The sequence below is a fragment of the Ascaphus truei genome, chromosome 3 (assembly GCF_040206685.1).
Source record: "Ascaphus truei isolate aAscTru1 chromosome 3, aAscTru1.hap1, whole genome shotgun sequence".
In the NCBI taxonomy this organism is placed as follows: domain Eukaryota; kingdom Metazoa; phylum Chordata; class Amphibia; order Anura; family Ascaphidae; genus Ascaphus; species Ascaphus truei.
In genome coordinates, this window is record NC_134485.1 from 144,668,953 (window position 1) to 144,690,262 (window position 21,310).

The 21,310-nt window shown below is 41.6% G+C and overlaps 1 protein-coding gene across 6 annotated transcripts in view; it reads right to left on the bottom strand.

Annotated features, from left to right (window-relative positions):
* Positions 1 to 20,851, bottom strand: part of USP32 (ubiquitin specific peptidase 32) — a 331,878-nt gene extending 311,027 nt beyond the window's left edge. The window contains exon 1 of one of the 6 annotated variants that reach the window (XM_075589607.1): positions 20,509 to 20,833. In XM_075589607.1, coding sequence (XP_075445722.1) covers positions 20,509 to 20,566 — 58 coding nt within the window. In that variant the 5' untranslated portion in view covers positions 20,567 to 20,833. Of the gene's footprint in view, positions 1 to 20,508 lie in introns of all 6 variants that reach the window. The other 5 variants (XM_075589608.1, XM_075589609.1, XM_075589611.1 and 2 more) reach the window with 5 other exon arrangements.
* Positions 20,852 to 21,310: the final 459 nt, after the last annotated feature.

Sequence of the window (21,310 nt, forward strand, 5' to 3'; positions counted from 1 at the left end):
TTCCATTTAACCCACTGGGTGCCCCTTGACATAGCTACCTACTACGTCATATGGTCTAACACTCCCTAGTAGCTGCATCATTCTATTTTCTCATTTTCTATGGAAAACCCCCTTCTACGCTCATGTGGACAGCTCAACATGATCTGGCTGTCTGAGGAACTGAAGAGGACTCCTCTTCCACTCCATCAGTGATTCCACATTCACATGATCGTTCTTCAGGAGTGGTCAAGCAATTGCAACGTGACGGAGAGGCGGTAGCACACTGCTGCCGAGACATCTCTGGCACGAAGAGTTAAGTGATATATACAGTAGGTCTTTCGAAAACGTTCTATATGTAGTCATTTATAACGTGTCAATATGTCCCCCAGTGCAGTATAGTGGGTTTGAAGGACATAACCTTACAAACATTAGTAGTACAACAGGCAGCTAGGCCCATGCCACAAGGTATTTACACTTTAAATGCGCAGAGAGGAAGGAGGAGAAGAGGGGGAGGGGAGGAGCAAAATTGCAACAGGGTGCAGTCTGAGTGTAATAGTGTTTCGAGAAGCAAAAAAGAGTACTTTTATAAACCACCATGTAAATGTGGACATTTTTATTTAATTATTGTTATTACAGGTACCGAGAATAAAAGCTGCCTTTTTCAAGCTTTTAAAGTGCTTCTCCTCTGCATTATTTGGATGTCAACAGTGAGCCAGAAGAGGCGGCTTGGCCCCAACTTCGTAATAGCATTGCGTAATAAGACCTGAAAGGGTAACTCAAGCACAATTACTACGTTTTTTTTCTTCTTCTCTTTACATATAATTTCGTCAAATTATACATTTTCTGGATAATTTTATAAAATAAAAACGACTAAATGTACAAAATGTAGGGAGAAAAAAATAAAAAATAAAAGGTATATAACTACATCTAGCCATGGCCACATTTCCCCGGGAAATAAAAAAATAAAAAATAACTACTTTTGAAGGGGCTGCTGCTCATTGCTTTATTATGTATAGAAGAATTAATGCCTGTTTTAAAAGTAGCAGTCCAGGTTGCATGTCTTGCTTTTTAAAAATGTTTTAATTACAGGTATGAAGCGGGGGTCCTTTCGAAGCTGAACTGTGTTCATTTCAGTTCCGGGGTCCCGTTCTTCCAGAGATACTTACAGAGATGGAGTGCCGGCATCTCTGCAGCCAAGGAACTTGCTTAATGAAATGGCGGTTTTAAACGTCGCTGGTCACATGGGCCAATAGGAAGATGTTAGGTGATCCCTTGTGGCTTCCTACTGACCCACTGCACCAAGACATTTAAACGACACAGAGTTACCAGCACAGCCTACAGCGGTAATCTCTGGAAGCAAGGGGTCCCCAGGAGCTGAATTTAATGGGTTTCAAAAAAAGGTTGCTTTAAAAACAGATGTACAGTCATAGTACACAGCATTTGTGACAAGGAGAACTGGTAAGCAAGGTTAGCTGCAACATTTTCTGAAGTAGTCTGATTTGGTAAGCTAAAACTCAACCTGTGCAGCTGCAACCTGCAAGATCCAAATCTACTTATGGAACCATTTTGTTATTAATGACCGTGGCAGTTCGACAAAGGTCAGGTCTTCCTCTTGTAGTTCATCCTTAAGTGTAACATGCCTTTCTTTACTAGATACAAAGTTCCACAACTGTTGGAACTTGTTGTCCATTAAGTATTGACAGTAAAATAAAATAACAATTGCCTGTAAAAATAATATGAATATACACACTATAAGAAATATTTTAAAGCAGTCTGTTCTAGGACCAATTTAGAGGCTTCAAAGTAAAAGAATACTTGCCTAAGTTCCAAAGGAACAGTCATCTAAATTAGCGGTGCGCAACTGGGGGGGTGGGGGGAGGGGGAGAGGCTTTTACAGAGGCCCCGCGTTAAGAGCGTGAGGCCTCTAAATTTACTTATCGGCTTCTTGTCCAAGTGGCGTCAAATGACGCCCATTACCATGGAGACGTAACATCAAATGACGTCGCGGGTCACGTGACGTGACATGATCCCGCAGCGTCATTTGATGTTTCATTGAAGGTAAGGGGGGGTGCGATCGAGCAGAAGAGCAGGCCGGGGGGGTGGGGGGGGGGCAGCGCAGAAAGTTTGCGCAACCCTGATCTAAATTGTGTGCGCGCGTTAACAACAAATTTGAATCAGGGGAACCTGGTTCCATTCCTGGTGTCTGTTCCTTGTGACCTTGAACAAGTCACTTCATATTTCCCTGTGACTCAGACACCAAAAACCATAGATTATCAGCTCATCTGTGCAGGGACTGTGTGTCTGTAAAAAGCCTATGTACAGTGCTAAGTATTGCGCACTATACTACAATTATCAAAAAGCTCTATAAGAGATGTAGAGAGAGAGATATAGAGAGAGGTATAGAGAGATAGAGATCTAAAAAGTGTGATCTTAACCATTCCGTTTCGAAGCATGCTGCTACTTGTTCTAGAGGTAAATGATTTGTTTACCATTAAAAAGGTATTGAACATGTCCCCCCACTTAGAGGAGGGGACAGGGTTAATAAGCTTGATAGAAGAGAGATGCACTGGATCTTCACTTTACGGACCAGAGCACCTTCAGGTCTCAACACCGATTGGGATTTGTCATTTTAAGTCATTTTTTATAAGTTATTTTATTCATTATTATATCAAATTACCCGCCTTCTTTCCTTTTTTTCCCCCATTCGCATCTTCTTAAAATCAAGCTTATATACACATTTTTAAATATCTTTATTACTACAAAAAGTATACCGTTTCCTTGATTCTAAGATGCACCTTTTATCCGATTTTCACGTCTGAAATCGGGGTGCGTCTTAGAATCGATGTATTAAAAAAATGAAGAGAAAAAAAAAGTGCCTACAATACTAACCCCTCTTTCACTTACCATGTTTCAGGAGAGGTCCCATGTCAGCGAAGGATGAAGCAGGCGGCAGCAGCAGAAGAGGTCCCACGTCTGCAGATGGGTGAAGGTGGACAGTGTGCGGTGGCGGCAGGACAGGTGCCAAATCTGCAGGTGAATGAAGATAAGACAGCGGGCGTGCGGTGGAAGCGGCGGCAGGAGATCATAATATCAGGAGAGCTGAGCACAGCGGCATAGGGGAACGGCTGGGGAGGTGCACAATGTAACACTGGAAGTTTACCAGTGTCTGACTTCCGGTTACAGTGCGTTCTTCCTCAGTCGCTCCCCTATGCCGCTCTGCTCCTGCTCAGCTCTCCTGCTATTATGATATCCTGCCGCCACCGCACGCCCGCTGTCTTATCTTCATTCACCTGCAGACTTGGAATCTGACTTGCCGCCGCTACACACTGTCCATCTTCAAACATCTGGAGACGTGGGACCTCTCCTGCCGCCACCGCCAGCTTCATCCTCTGCTGACATGGGACCTCTCCTGAAACATGGTAAGTGAAAAAGTAATTTTCCTCGATTTTAAGGGCCAAATCGATGGTACGTCTTACAATCGATGGTATCTTGCAATCGAGGAAAAACGGTATTTAAAAGATTCAATTTCCCTCCATATGAAGTAATGGTGCTTAAAGTTATGATATTGTGTTATCTTTCTTGTGAGGAATCTGGTTTACATAAAGATCCAGTTGGATATTTGGGCGTTTTAAGGATGCCAAGAATATATTTACTTTTACTGATTGAGATTGCAAATAAACATTAACTAAATAGATTACGGTTATACATATTTATAAAATGTTTTACCAGCAAGTAATACATTGAGAATTACCTCTCGTTTTCAAGTATGTCCTTGGCATAGAGTTAAGATGACAAATAATACAGGGTTACAAATACATAGTTACATAAGGAACAGGGTATACATTACAGTATATACAAGACATTGCATGCACAGTTAAAGATAATAAATATATTGTAGGTGTATGGAACAGTTACAGACCAGATTAAAATGTGAGACAGCTTTAGTTTTGAAATAATTTAGACTGGTGGTGGCTATGAAAGTCTCCGGTAGATTTTTTCCAGTTTTGGGGTGCACGGTAAAAGGAGCAGCCAGATACTTTGTTGAACCTTGGGACCATGAACAGTCTTTTGGAGTCAGATCTCAGATAAGTGTTGCATGTGATAGGGGTGAGGAGCTTGTTCAGATAGACTGTTAGCTTGTCTTGAAAGTATTTGAAAGCAAGACAGGAAAGATGAACTTTGCGCCTAGACTCTAGTGATGACCAATCTAGTTCTTTGAGCATTTCGCAGTGATGTGTGTTGTAGTTGCATTGGAGAATAAAAAGGCATATTGAATTGTAGAGGCTATCAAGTTTGCCAAGGTGGATTTGTGGTGCCGAGCCGTATACTATGTTCTCATAGTCAATGATTGGCATTCACATCTGCTGTGCAATACGCTTTCTGACCAGCAGACTTAGGAAGGATTTGATCCTGTAAAGTACACCTAGTTTGGCATAGGTTTTGTATGTCAAGGTATCAATGTGCATCCCAAATGTTAAATGGGAGTCAAACCACATGCTCAAGTATTTAAAACTAGTAACAGGAGTTAAGGTGGTGTTAGCATTGGTTCTGATCTGGAGCTCAGTCATTGAAGCTTTAAAAATGGTCAGTGTTCAAAAACAGTTTGTTTTGGGAAATCCAATTTTCAAGTCTCAAAAAGTCAGATTGAAGTATGAGGCCGGAGAGGCTATGGCTTTGTGCAATAAGATTGTGTCATCTACATATATATGTGTACTGAAGCTCCCTTACAAGCTGTAGGAAGATCATTGACTAGAGTAGGGGCCCCAGAACAGAGCCTTGCGGGACACCACAGGTGATATCCAGGGGGTTGGAGTTAGAGCCTGTGATGGACACATGCTGGGATCTACCTGATAGGTAGGAATGAAACCAGTTTTAAGCATGCTTCCCTATTCCAGAGCACTGGAGTTTGTTAAGCAAGATAACATGATCAACAGTATCAAAAGCCTTTGCAAAATCTAGGAATATTGCACAAGTGAGTTGTCCCAGTTACATTCCACAGTGGATTTCATTGCAAACTTTTAGCAGGGTAGTTAGCATGGAGTGTTTGAGGCGAAAGTCAGATTGGAATTGGCTAGGGAAATTGGTCTTGGTATAGAAATTGCTTAATTGGCAGTGAACACATTTTTGACTTTGTATAGTTTTGGGAGAAGGAAGATTGACATGTGCAGGAGGGCCCCGGGCATGCGCTGGGTTCTGTTCTAAGGGCCCGCCGCAAAGCGAAAATCGCCGGAAAGTGGAACCGGTGATTTTCGGCGTGTGCACCTGCGCAGACCGACAATTCCCCTTTCTGCACATGCGCAACCTCCATTCAGCGCGTGCGCAACTTTTGTTCTGCGCATACACGACCTCGGAATTCCCCGTTCTGCGCATGTGCAGACATGGCGGCCCCCTTCTCAGTACCGCCATATCGGCGGATCGTAGTTTAAAATCTCCAACCTTTTTAACATTCTCCCCCCTAGCACCGAAGATCCCTCTTCATTGGAGGTGCAATCCGTCCCTAGAATATAGATGGCACCTCTCAGAAAAGGAGTCCCAGTGCTCTAAAAACCCAAACCCCTCCTTCCTGCACCACTTTCTTAGCCATGCATTAACCTCCCTAATCTCTGACTGTCTCCCTGCGGTAGCGCATGGCACTGGTAGTATGTCAGAAAATACTACCTTGGAGGTCCTTGCCTTAAACTTTTGGCCTAAATCCCTGTAATCATTTTTTTAGGACCCTCCATCATTCTCTAACTTTGTCATTGGTGCCAACGTGTACCAAGACCGCTGGGTCAATCCCAGCAACAATCTGTCTACCCAATCTGCAATGTGCCAAACCCGAGCACCCGCGGGAGACAACAAACTGTTCGGTTCATGCGGTCATGGCAACAGATTGCCCTATCTACCTTCCTAATAATAGAGTCCCCTACCAACACAATCTTTCTTTGTATCTGAGCATCCTAAGTCCCCACTGTGCTGGAGGAACTATTCCCCTGGCTGCTAGAGGAATCAGTATCCCCCAGCCATGCCATTTCAGCCCCGACACTCCCAATATCTTCACTCAATATGGCAAATCTATTGGGGTGTGTCAGCCAAGAAACAACCTGCCTCTCCCTATTGCCCCTGCTTCCCCTTCTAACTGTTACCCAGCTACCTACCTGCTCCTCACTAATAACAACCAAGCTACCTACCTGCGCCTCACTAACAGCGCCACCATCTGCACCACTAGTCGAAGCAAGGTCCTGCTCAGTGAGCTCTAAACCCCTTTCAATGTCCCTCAATATTGCAAGTTTCCTCTTCAGATCAGCAATCTCTGACTCTAAAGAGACCACCAGCTCACACTTCTCACAGCGGTATGCTTCTTGGAACAGCTGCTCCAAGTGCACTTACATGTGGCAAGATGTGCATTGAGCGGCATTTTCAATCCTACTCATTCTAGCAACTATGAAGTTTATAAGTACGAACAGTAATTGTACTTCAATATACTATACCTTGATTAACAGCTTCCTTGTTCAAAATTCTTCTGTTTCTAACTGCACACTTTAAACAACCAGCACTGCAAATCAACCACACAGATCAGTATACGCAAGCTCAGAATTCAGAAGCCTCTGTTTAAATAGGGACACCAACAGGTGTGTTAGGTTAGCAATTAACTAACCACACCAACTCTGCCTCAGGCAGGAGAAAGGGGAAAAAAATTACAGGCTTCAATTAACACACCCTTTAAAAATTAAATTAACCCACTGCACACTCCCCAAAATAAGCCACCACTGCTAGTATACACAGCACTTCCCTTTCCTTCTGTTTCTAACTGCACACTTGAAACAACCAGCATTTCAAAATCAACCACACAGATCAGTATACGCAAGCCTAATACAATACACCATTAAAAAAAAAAAGCGTGCGTGAAGAAGAAATTGCATTTAAAGCTCCCTTTGATTCTTTTTACGAAGGCTTTTTGCATTGAATACTCCATTTGGCATGTTAATATCTGAATTATTCTGTGCCTTTGTTTCCCCAGGAGTGCAATGTAGGGATGGTGAAGCCATTATTAGTATGGATGGATGAGGCTGCCAGAAAATTACTATGAGTGGACAGAAATAAGGCATTTCCACCATACGCATATACAAGCAAGCGTCTGACATAAGTCATCCCCATAGATGCATACAAAATTGCACATGAAAGCACCATATTGTAACGGGATTCCCAGCTGGATGTGTCATTGTTTCACTGAATGTGTTTGAGGGCTACAAATGTAACTAAAATACCCATACATACATGTCATGCGAAAATTCGTCTTGCTTCATTTGGAAGCTACATTTTATTACATAAATTGACTATATGTATAGGACGTAAAGGGCAATTTATCCAAATACATATTCAGTTGTTATGCAGCACTATTACCTAGGAAATAAAACAGCCATTTTACATTTCCAAAAACTTGAAGAAAAAAAAAACTGCAGACTACAAAATAAAAAGGCCTGAATAACCAGAGAGCATAACAAAAATGCAGATTTCTCCCAAAAACGTTTATTTTTAGAAAAACTGTGAAAATCAGATAACTCTTACATTATTCAAAACACCATTTTTCTAAATTTACCTTAGAAGCCACATGGTAAATAAGCAAGAATCAAAGCATTTTTGCTACAAGGAAAAATGTCTATTTACAAATAATTACAAGCAGAAAATCTCAGTTTATTTTTTAAACTCTTAGAATCACTGCAGAGAGTTTAAAAAAGGTTTACTGAAAGGTAATATTAATGTTGGACTGAAACGCAAGCATTTGAAACCAATACTGTATCAGGGATTGCACCCTATGATAGAGTGATGTGATGGATCTTCGTTATTGACACTGGTTGAAATGAAGAGCTATCAGACCCCATGACTCTTGCAGTGAAAGGATTCATATACCCCTGAAATGGCTCTGTCCCATTAAAAAAAATAATAATAATTATATACTGTATACACACACGCACTTGTGGCCCCTAGCACGTATATTACACTTTTTGGTAGCAAATATCAAACTATCACAAACTGTATAGACAGAAAATCCTTTAATTAAATATATATATATATATTTTTTTTTTTTTTTTTTAAGGCAGATTACACACTTTAAACTCTATATTAGAATGAATTTGTAAAAAAAAAAAAAAAAAAAAAAAAAAACACAAGAAACCACCATAATTATATGCTGAATACTAAATGTCATTATTTAAGAACCATAACACATCAGACTTTAGGATAAATTTCCCATGCATTGACAATGAACCCTCTCACCTACTGATTGTCCGTAATAGATTGAATGAGTCCTTCATATATCCACACATCGACATCTACACAGTATAACGCTTTGGCCAAAGGGTTTAACTAAATAACCCTTATTCATGAGATCACTTATTTTAGGCTACTTGGTAGGAGCAGGAATCGTTCTTTTTCTTTTACATCTCCCTCTCCCCACACACGTGTATGTGTGTGTACACGTACGTCCGTACGTACGTGTAGATGTCCAGGAGTTCAAGTCCAGAGGAGTTTTCCGGTGCTCGCTTCCTGCATGTCAGGAGGTCCAGTAAGACTTTTCCTCGAAATAACCATCCCAAGGACTCAGACTTGCATAAAGGAATGGGAAGATCCATAGCACCTAGGAGGAACTCTGGTCCCATTATTCCCAGTAGACTGGAGACAAAACCCTGACCCAGTTATGGAAAGTATACAGAGTGCTACAGATGCCATGAACTAAGACATGTGGCCGCAGTTTGCCCTCGGAATTCGGATCAAATGGAATGTAAACTTTCTATGGGGCATTTTTCTTGCTGGGTTTCCGTGGAGGAGGAGGAAGGAAGGGAGGGAGGGAGGGAGGGAGGGAGGGAGGAAGGGAGGGAGGGAGGAAGGGAGGAAGGGAGGAAGGGAGGAAGGGAGGAAGGGAGGGAGGGAGGGAGGGAGGGAGGGAGGGAGGGAGGGAGGGAGGGAGGGAGGAAGGAAGGACTCCTATGTGGCCCTGCGTAAAGGACAGCCACCGTGTGCAACAGAAGCTGCAGGAAAAGGTTACCCAGTGGGGTCAGAAAAGACCAGAGATATTGAAAAGATTTGAAACAGAATTTGGTTTGTCTGCCAGATGGAAAAATTGACGAGCTTAGTCAACGACACTAGCCCAAATTTCCAAAAGGTCTGGCTGCCGTGCCTGACCCAGACAGATATCCAGGGGGTGAGCAATGTCACCGTATGGCACGGATTGGAATAAGTGAGTGTAACGGTAGGGTATAGCTTTACAGAGACATTTTGCAGGGACCTGTGCCAGGGAGATAAAGTTACTTGCCCAAGGTCACAAGGAGCAGACAGAGGGAATTGAACCATGCTCCCCTGCTTCAAATTCTCAATGCATGTGCATATACAGTTAGGTCCGGAAATAATTGGACACTGATACAAGTTTTGTTATTTCGGCTGTGTACCAAAATAAATTCAAGTTACAGATATATAATGAATATGGGCTTAAAGTGCAGTCTATCGGCTTTAATTTTAGGGTATTCACATCCAAATTGAAGGAAGGGTTTAGGAATTACATCTCTTTAAATATGTAGCCCCCTCTTTTTCAAGGGGGCTAAAGTAATTGGACAATTGACTCAAAAGCTGTTTCATGGACAGGTGTGGGCTATTCCTTCGTTATTTCATCATCAATTAGGCAGGTAAAAGGTCTGGAGCAAAAAATAAGAAAATCCATCAGAGAGATAGCAGGAACATTAGGAGTGGCCAAATCAACAGTTTGGTACATTCTGAGAAAAAAAAAAAAAAAACACTGGTGAGCTATGCAACACAAAAAGGCCTGGACGTCCACGGAAGACAACAGTGGTGGATGATCGTAGGATCCTTTCCATGGTAAAGAAAAACCCCTTCACAACATCCAGCCAAGTGAAGGAGGTAGGCATATCATTATCCATGTCTACCATAAAGAGAAGACTTCACGTTAGCAAATACAGAGGGTTCACCACAAGGTGCAAACCATTCAAAAGCCTCAAGAATAGAAAGGCCAGATTAGACTTTGCCAAACAATATCTACAAAAGCCAGCCCAGTTCTGGAACAGCATTCTTTGGACAGATGAAACTAAGATCAACCTGTACCAGAATGATGGTAAGAAAAAGTATGGAGAAGGCTTGGAACGGCTCATGATCCGAAGCATACCACATCTGTAAAACACGGTGGAGACAGTGTGATGGCATGGGCATGCATGGCGTACAATGGCACGGGGTCACTAGTGTTTATTGACGATGTGACAGAAGACTGAAGCAGCCGGGTGAATTCAGAAGTGTATAGGAATATGTCTGCTCAGATTCAGCGAAGTAGATTGGACAGCGCTTCACTTTACAGATGGACAATGACCCAAAACATACTGCGAATGCAACCCAGGAGTTTAAGGCAAAGAAGTGGAATATTCTGCAATGGCCGAGTCAATCACCTGATCGAGCATGCATTTCACTTGCTGAAGACAAAACTTAAGGAAGAAATACACACGAACAAGCAGCAACTAAAGACAGCTGCAGTAAAGGCCTGGCAAAGCATCACAAAGGAGGAAACCCAGCGTTTGGTGATGTCCATGCGTTCCAGACTTCAAGCAGTCATTGTCTGCAAAGGATTCTTGACAAAGTATTAAAAATGAACATTTTATTTATGATTGTGTTAATTTGTCCAATTATATTTGAGCCCCTGAAATAAAGGGGACTGTGTATGAAAATGGTTGCAATTCCTAAACGTTTCATACGATATTGTTGTTCAACTCCTTGTATTAAAGCTGAAAGTCTGCACTTCTATTGCATCTCGGTTGTTTCATTTCAAATCCATTGTGGTGGCATACAGAGCCAAAATTATGAAAATTGTGTCAGTGTCCAATTATTTCCAGAAGCATGTATGTGTATGTGTATATATGTGTATGTGTATATATGTGTATGTGTATGTGTATGTGTATATATGTGTATGTGTATATATGTGTATGTGTATGTGCAGTGGTCGACAAATCACCAAAAAATCTACTCGCCGAGCAAAATAATCTACTCGCCACCTAGTACCACACGTGTGCTGCTTGGGCCAATAGGAGCTCGCCACGATGTTAAATCCACTCGCCCGGGGCGTGCAGATGTATAGGTTCATCGAACAGTGTGTGTGTATGTGTGTGTGTATGTGTATGTGTGTGTGTGTGTGTGTGTGTGTGTGTGTGTGTGTGTGTGTGTGTGTGTGTGTGTGTGTGAAATATAGATACACACACACACACAGTCAAAGAATAGGACTTGTGAACACATTTACATGTCTAAGGCTAAGGCCCGCTCCTTCAGTCAGCGCGCCCGCACTGCAGACAGGCGGGGCGCTGACAGACACAGACCGCGATATGCGGTCTGTAGGGAGCGGGAGGTGGGCGGGAGTGGGAGGCTTGAGCGGGAGGGGCCCGCTACTTACCCCCCCCCCTCCCTCCACGGGCTCGGGCTGGAGCTGCTGATGGAAGGTAATCAAAGGCAACACACACAAACACGCACGCAGGCACACACACACGCAGGCACACACACACACACACACACACACACACACACACACACACACACACACACACACACACACACACACACACACACACAGAGGCAGGCACTCACGCTGCTTTCCCTCCACACTCCATCCCTCTCACCGAAGCCTCTCCTCCTCCCGAAGCCTCCCCTCCTCATTGGCTCACAGCCACACCACGTGACGCGTCGACGCTAGGGATTACAATTCTCTTGAATCCCCTAGCGGCTGACGCGTCACAGCGTGTAGTGAGCTGTGCAGCCAGGGGGGACCGGGACCGGCTCGGGAGGATTCCCCTGCTGGTGGGGAACTCTCGTGTGGCCGCCCGCGCCGCCGGGCGCAGCGGGTCCCAGCCCTTAGACAGGTCTGCAACCCTGCCTTTCAACCATTATCACCTAGAATACTGTGCTCCCACTGCAGCAAGGGATTCAGAAAAATTACATGCAAATGAGCACACTGTCACCTTTTGCCTAGTATATCCATACACGGAGCCCATTTAGGCAAATGCATCGCCGTTCACACAGCTTTTAAGCACAGCATGTTGATCAGAATAAACGCGTAGGGTTTTTAAGTGTTGTTGCTGTGAAGAGTTGCATAGAGCGGTGGTTACACAGAGTATACCGTAGGATTGAGCAAATACCCTGCCCCCATTGAGACGTGACCTTCCCTTAACAAAAACTAACTCTGAACAAGTTGACGGAGGACCGCTAAGGGTCTTGAGAGTTGCCGGAGGGAACAGGTTCCTGTAAGAGACTGTGCTGAAGTCGGAGCAGAGCGGAGTTACACCAACACGTTGGGGCATGAGATCTCAAAACGCTCGATTACAACAGATGTTTTTGAGTTTTGAATTGTGATCACTGGATTTATTACTTTTTTTTTAATCATTTTTAATGCACTGGGATCGGGCGCTTTTCTTTGTTTTTCTCATACAGGTCTGTGAAGGGAGGTTGTTGTGCCCATTGAGAGGGCTGCCCAAATCCTATATATTTGCAGGACGTCAAGTGTGACCACATTCACAAGTGGACAATTTTGTGCTTTTTATATATTTTTTATATTTTGGACTTTGTTTTTTTTATTTTTCACATATTTTTTTAGATTTTGCCAGTTTTAATAGATCCACGTCACACTAATGTTCTTTATCTGATATTATCTATTGCAATCTGTGTTCAGTAGCACACCACACATACACACACAATAAAGAATACCACATTCACATGTCTTAGACAGGTCTGCAACTCTGCATTTTACCCTTATCACCCAGCATACAGTGCTTCCACTGCAGCAAAGGATTCTAGAAAATTACATGCAAATGAGCACTGAACGAAACGCTTTAACAATGGACTGTTTCTGGTATTGACATTGATCTTGGGATTTCACTGCCGTTGCAGCAACGCTGTTGACTGGTGTGAGAGCCCATTAAAATTTACCTGCTGGCTCAGCAGACCCGGCTGAGAGACATGACACCACGCTGTAAGAAGATCAACTTCCAAGACGGAGGATTCCAAACAGAGAGGGAGTCGCTGATTTGTATGCAGATTGTCTGTGTGGTGACATACATTCACACTGCCTGATATTTTCAGCTACATTGTAAGTAGCCAATTTTCTACCTGCTTATAAAGTTGCCTTTTAGTACTTGACTGTTGTGGCCCTTTTTTCATTCTCTTTAGCATCAAAGAAATTGGGACTTTGTTACCACCTTGGACACCTTCCGATGACACATTGTATATTGATATGTTTTTATTTATTGATCCACTGATTTGAGATATATATATCTACATATATATCTATGGCGATATAAAGCAGAAAATAGCCGTGTTAGTCCAGTTGCGATAGTGCAGAATAAATGAGTTCTTCAGTATTCTATGATACCTTTTTTTATTGGACTAACAATTTATGTCATAGGACAAGCTTTCGAGAGTTATCCTCTCTTCTTCAGGTCAAGCAATACTGATATACAATATGGAGATATAGATATATATCTAGAAATATAGAGATAGAGAGATATATATATACACACACACACACACACACACACACACAATGGGTTTGGGTTTTGAGCTTGCCAAGACTGTATATTTCTGGAGTTCCATAACACAAGAAGGAAAATAAAAGTTGCAGAGCAAAGTGCAAGAATGTTTACTGAAAAGCGATAGTAAGTCATAGTACATGAGATTAACCCCCTCACATCCAGGGGAAAGTAAACCAATAAACTAAAGGAGTTAAGTAAAGTAAAATGAGTTAATAAAATGAAGTGTATTTAAAAAATAAAATAAAAAGAACACATCAGGGATTGTGCCTTAGAATTCAGGGGTGTGCAAACTTCTGGTGCTGCGCCCCCCTGCCTGCTCTCCCCCAGTGCCCACGCCCCCCACCCCCCTTACCTTTGTTGTGGCAACAAATGACGCTGTGGGTTCATGTGACATGACAACATGGCATCATTTGACGCCGCGTTGCCATGATGACTTGTCGCCCGAAGCTCCCCAGCAACAGTGTTGGCTATAACAATATGCTCCATTTTGCTGTCTGCTGACCGATTATCATTTTTTTTTTTGTCAAATAAAAAGGTTTTTACATTTTAATAACAGCATACTTTTTATACTTGCACCCTACCGATATACTGAGGTAAGAAGGGGGGGGTGGGAGGGAGGGGGGGAAGAAGAATACAAAAGCACATACACTGACATCTCACATAATGGAGGCGTTCCTAATGTTTATTTCACAGTGGAAATGCTAAAGATATTACAGCAAAGAGTTTGGTGATGTTATTGTTGGTTCTACATGCCTTCTGAATAATTTACTAAGAAACTATATGGTACTGCAGCTTTAAACCCTGAAATAATGATTTGGTGAGATGCAGTGAATAATTTTATAGGTATGCATTATCTAATCAAAAGGCCATGTCAAGAATTGAAGGTCATAAATAGTGTAAATCTGCCAAGATAACCTCTATGAAACCTATGACCTTTGCTCCTTGCTTTTAAAAATCACGTTATCGTTTCATAAACATATATAATTTCTTCACATGGATAGCCAACGTAAAAAAAAAAGGTTTTAATGAGACTAGTATGTGTTGCATGAAAATAAATGCTAATACTTAAAGGGTTGAAAAAAAATGCTCAGTATATCGAGACATTTTAAAGCATCATATGTACAGATATAAACCCAATGGAGACAATATGCTGCAATCCATTAAAATACCAATGTTCCCAGCTGCAAGGATCAGGATAAACGAAAAGCAATAATATGTACAGATTACAGGGCTCTTATGAAAGAAGTGACAAACTGATGTACTACTATGCACCTTACAAGTGTTTGCAATAGCCACAGGAAACCCAAGCACTATTTACTCTCTTACCAGACTTTACAAATTATTATTTTGTTCCCTTGTACTGTAGACCTAATACCGTTTACTAGACATTCTCCTTTCAAATCAAACATAAATGAAACACTTGTTTAGTGATTTGCAACCAAACTCAGTCCGATACTTTTTTTTTTTTAAATAAACACTTCTTAACTCGTCTGTCATCTAGAAAATGCTTAATTGTGAAAATGATATTCTTTACCATTTTTTTTTGTACCTTATTACAAGTACACTATGACAAAAAAAAAAGGCATATTTACACTCCAGAAAAAAGAAAACATATGCAGGCCTTAATAGTGCAAAAATCATACAAACCTGGGGAAATAACTCAGTGAAAATAAAAACATAGAAAAGCACAAATTATGTGTCATTGCATACAATAAATTAGCATGTCTACACTGGTACATAATACAGTATTAATTGAACCAAAATGCAAAGTACACAGGATATATGAGAGAGGAGAAGAGAAGAGAGATGCCTAATGGACCTACTATATTTTTATATTTTTAAATCTTCCAGTGACTGAGCTCCAGATCAGAACCAACGCAAACACCACCCTAACTCCTGTCACTAGTTTTAAATACCTGGGCATATGGTTTGACTCCCACTTAACATTCGGGATGCACATTGATACCCTGACATCCAAAACCTATGCCAAACTAGGTGTACTTTACAGGAACAAATCCTCCCTACGCCTGCTGGTCAGAAAGCGTATTGCACAGCAGATGCTAATGCCAATTATTGACTATGGAGACATAGTATATGGCTCGACACACCAAACCCACCTTGGCAAACTTGACACCCTCTAAAATTCAATTTGTCGTTTCGTTCTCCAATGCAACTACAATACACATCACTGCGAAATGCTCAAAGAACTAGATTGGTCATCACTCGAGTCTAGGTGCAAGTTCACCTTTCCTGTCTTGCCTTCAAATACTTTCTGGGCAAGCTACTCACCTATCTGAACAAGCTCCTCGCCCCTACCACATGCAGCACTTATCTGAGATCAGACTCCAAAAGACTGTTCATGGTCCCAAGACTCAACAAAGTATCCGGCCTCTCCTCCTCTTACCGTGCACCCCAAAACTGGAACAACCTAACGGAGACTCCCACAGCCACCACCAGTTTAAGTTCTTTCAAAACTAAGGCTGTCTCACATTTTAATCTGGTCTGTAACTGTTACATACGCCTATAATATACATCTTCTCTAACTGTGCATGCAATGTATTGTATATAATGTATACCCTGATCATTTATGTAACTGTATTTGTAACCATGTATTATTTGTCATTAACTATGCCCAGGACATACTTGAAAACGAGAGGTAACTCTCAATGTATTACTTCCTGGTAAAACATTTTTATAAATAAAATAATATTGACTGAGTATTTCTATGCAATTAATATGCAGACCTTTTTCACATATCTGTTGTGCTTTGCATTTTTGTTGAATAACACATCTGTAAAAAGCATAGCAAGACTAATTGACTAATTAACAGTCAATATGTTTGTATATCATATTATTCAGAGAGAGGTTTACAACTATTTGTGTTCAAGGAAACAATAATAAATAAACAATTGTTTAAGGAATAACTTTGCTCGCTAGGTAATATTTGTAAACTGGAGCTTTTAAAGCAGCAATGTTAAATCTTAATAAGGGTTTTTTTTGTTTTGGTTTTTTAAGTGAAGCTTCTTTGCTGTCACCTACAGAGTTTGATGGGAAAAATCTCATGTGTTGTAACGAAAATCCGTGACAGAAGTCTCAATAATAAGGTCACTAGCACAACCCTTCCCAATGCTATACAGTGACACACACACACACACACACACACACAATTCACAATTAGTATAAACATAGAAGTGCGCCGAGCATGCATGTTCGAAGTCAAACTTCTTTGCGTTTTGTCACTGTTTTGTTTTTTAATTAAAATCATCACTAATACAACATCTGTGACAAAACAGTGACAAAAGACAAATAAGTTTCATTTAAAATGTGCGTGCTCGGCACACACTTTTTTATATAAAACCAGTTCTAAATAATAGTTACTACTTTTTTTAAATTATTATTATTCAACTCAATAACATTTTTAATGAGTTTTATTATGCTGAACATCCTTTGATTTCTATAACAGTTTTAGCCCACCGACCCAGCAGTGCAAGATCTTTGTAACATTGCCAAATGTCCCAGCAATTTAGGCTGTAAACTGTAAAAATAGATAATGTTACCTTAGTAATATACGGATACATTGAAGCTTCTGAGTTACATACTGAAGGGATTTATTTAAACTAAAAATGCATCCATTTAGTTAGGCACACAATCAGTATTTTTACAGATTTATAACAGGAGCACCAAACAATTACCAGCTTAGATAAGAATGCAAAATTATACATTGCCACATGCTTTACATATACAAATAAGAAAAAAGGGTGGAAATGTAGTATTGCTGCTTTAAATGGGTTTAACCCTGAAATATCCTACATGGTTTTTTTTTTGGTGTGTGTTTTTAAACAATCAGTTCAGTAGTATTAGATATTACTCACTAAAAAAGTTTTATTATTATTCAATTCTTAATGCCATTTTTAATTTGTTTTAATATACTGAGCATCCTTTGATTTCTATTGCAGTTTTTTTAGCACACCCCCAGCAGTGCAAGATATTTGCAACACTCCTGTTCGTGATAATTTTTTGGCAATATTCCCAGCAATTTCAGCTGCAAACTGTAACAATAGATAATGTTACCTTGGTAGTATAAGGATACAGCATAGCTGCTGAGTTACATTGACTGAAGAATTGATTGAAACGGAAAGGCATCCATTTAGTACACCCTGGGAAAGAGTATCTTTGCTGATTGATCACGGGAGATCGAATTGATCAGCAGTTTAGGTAATTTATTTTCAATAAAATTAATCAAAGGCTGCATATATTTATTAAAAAATACATTTTTAAAAAAAGTTGTTTTTTTAAAGTTGCACTTGGATTGCCTCTAAGACAATTCAGATCTCTTAACATGCCATATTTACAAGTTGAAGGAAGACAGTCAGAGACATATGAAAAAGTGTCTAACCTCTTTTCACAGCTACTGAACAGTATGTGTCTAGATTCAGATTTACAACACTTACAGTATCTAGCACATACCTTTTACATGATCGTAACAAACAGTTCACTGATCACTGGGACTAAAATGGCTACTAAAGTTTAAATAACATTTAAAAAGTAGAAGTAGAGGCTATTTATCCAGCCAGCCGGGTAAATAAGGTACTTGTTCAGCCTTACCTACTTTAACTTGCAGCTAGATAAATTAAAGCTTTGTCCAGCCAAACATCTACCTGAACTCTTAACATAGACCTACATTCTAACCAGCACTCTTTAGGGCTTAGGCTAAGGCCATGTCCAGTATGAATGTATGACGTCACATGCTGATGTAGCTGGGGCGATTCCTGTCCTGTAAAAATGTGCTGTTGCGCGGGGGGGGAAACTTGTCGGGGGTGTGCTCGTAACATCAAGGTTGTCCCTCATTAGGCGAACTGTTCACGTGATCCGGCCATCGCGATACAAATACCGGTATATTTGTCTCCTCAAGCTGCTCTCCGCTGAACGCTCACCTCACACATTATACATGTTCACATGGCCACAACGTGATTCATCGCGCAGTGCTCAAGCTCAATCATTCATTCTGGACGCGGCCTAAGTATAGTAGTCGCGTGCGACGGAGTGCATGGCATCGTGCAAGACTGTCACCCGAGTGATGGGTGAACTGAGCTGGAGGCGATTGGGGAGGCATGACCAGGCTGGTTCGCCCTCATTGGCTGAACCACTCATGTGACGCGGCCGCCGTGTGAAAAAAACAAAATAGTTTGTCTTTTGAAAAATCTGCCACGCAGTTGCTCTGCATCACGCCCACTATGGCCGGCCCGTAACTGCTGCTGCACTTTGTTCTCGCACTGCGCAAAACCAAACACACCGTCACACCTACTATAAATCGCAGCCTTAGTCTATAAAACTGCGAGACTTGAGAAATGGCAATCTAGCATTTTACAGAAAAAGCCTCTTTTGCGCCCTAATAATATGAAAAAAATAAATTGCCGGCTAAATAAGGTGGGAGGGAGGTTATAGCTCCAGCTACAGACACCAAGTAAACGCTATAAATGAACACACAGGGTAATTTTAGTTAAGAAAGCGATGTATGTCTTAGGTTTGCTCAACCCATGGCTGTGGATTAATAACCTGTAGCCGAATTTAAGATACACAGTTTGACAAGTGTAACAATTAACATGAAAAAAAAATTTAAACTATACATTTTTTGGCATTCTTTCAATTCCTCTGGTTTGACACACTGTACTTGTAAGAGAGGCAGACGGAGTTATGTAAATTATTTTATGGCTTTATCCATTTAACCTGTCAGCTGTCATTGTCTAGCACAATAACCAGCTAGCACCTACAGACTGTCAGTGCTTTCTGAAGCTTGGTATTCATGCGCCTGGGGTGGCAAAGACAGGCATATTCAGAGGAAATCACAACAATATCTTTATGTTATTCACATAACATCTCTCATAAATTTCCTGGTTCAAACATGTTCAGTGAGAAGCACTAATTAGCATTCCCTATACACTCTTTCTATGTCTGAAGAACAACCTACAAAAACTGGTTATCTTTCCTAAGCTTCACCCATAAGGCGAATTAATGTGTATTCACTATCTCTAGCTATCAGTGGATACACCCAGAAAGTGTCCAGTCCCAAAACTCAGAAGCAAGAAAACAAGGTTTGCACCAATCAAAAAAGGCTATACCCAGGAAAATATTTTTTTCTTGGAAATAGATATTAAAAAAAAAAGGGTTATTCCCCCATGGCTTAATACATTTGCTTTAGGAAATCAGTTGGGCCCTACTCTTGTCTACCCTACCATGTAAATAAAGGTGCAATCCTATTTGCTGCACTGATAAGGTGTATCAACAGTAGGAACAATCATTCTTGCAGCCCATAAGAAAGGAATGAGTAAAAGATCTCAAAACTACGTTTAACAGAGTGGTATAAACAAAAGAGTAACCTCGCTATATACTACATTATAAGCGTTGAGACAAAGTGTAAACATTATGAGCCCCCTTTGCAGCCGCCTGCAGTATATGTAGAGAAACTCATCCAGCTCCCATTAAGGAGTAATAGCAGGTGGGTCCAGCACACGTACGGAATACACACTGGGAGATCTTTGCACCCTCTCCATATACACACACTCGACCATAAACCAAGTCAGTTCAGAGGTAAAGGATGTAAGAAGGGAAATATATCAGCCCCCTTCCCTGCAGCACTAATGGGTGATATAAACAGGAGGTGCATGCTTACAGTTGGGAAGCAGAGTCAGGTCCGTTTTTTTGTCAAAAACACTAGGGAACCCCCTCTCGTCACCTGCCCACTAATCCCCCTTGCCACTGACCCCATAATAACCTCTCCTGCCAGTGACCTTTCTACCCCTCGTCCTGCGGTCACAGCCTTGCTCTGCTCGTCATCCTCCCTGCAACTCCCCACCCCAAGTCTACCCGCCTGTCACCCACCAGCCTCCTCTCATCCTCCCCCGTCATCCCTTATCGCCCCCTTCATGTCACCCTCTTCCCTCCTCCCTGTCACACTCACCCCCTCCCCCGGTCTCCTCCTCACCTCTCTTCACGGCTTCGTCATACGTCAGAAATCCGATCCGTGACTCCTTGGCCCCCATGATGAAAATAATATTAATAACATGAACGTCTTTCCCTCATTCCATGGCTCCCCGGTTGTATAACACTCCAGGGCTTCTCGCCCCGTTCTCCTATGATGATGTGTGTTGGTGTGCGGTGGTCCTGTCTCCGGGCTCTTTCCCCCTCACCCCGTGTCCGCTTCACACACAGACACACACCAAGCTCCTGTTCCTCCTCCTCTAACCGTTGTTTCCTCCAAACGGCGGTCACGCCCCCTCACCGAGCGCGACCCGTCACGTGACACCCACACCAGCCGCGTCACCTGACGTAACGCTCCACCTCCCAACCGCCCCCTCACTGCCTCTCCATTGTTACGTGACGTGAGTCTTTCCCTCTTCCCCGCCAGTGACGGCTTTTGTTATCAATGGATATCCCACTGTCCCGTTAATGGTAATGTTAACTAAAAAATAATGCAGGGGTGTGGTATTATTCACGTGACATGTAGTGAATAAGCGCACGGCGACCATTTTTGTTTTGGGCAAAGCCAGTTTCTTGTCTATTGGGGGCAGAATTGGTGTGTCTTGTGTACGGTGTCCGCTTTGTATCAAACTACCTCTTCTAATGGTGAACGCAATATGCACATTGGCAATCACTATTTCTGACCGTCTCTCTAAACTGTCTGAGGTGCTAAGTAAAAATAATATATATACACTCTAAGTAAATTATACTAGGCACTCATCGGTTACTTTGAATAACATATCAAGATGTATTAACTACATCAAAGT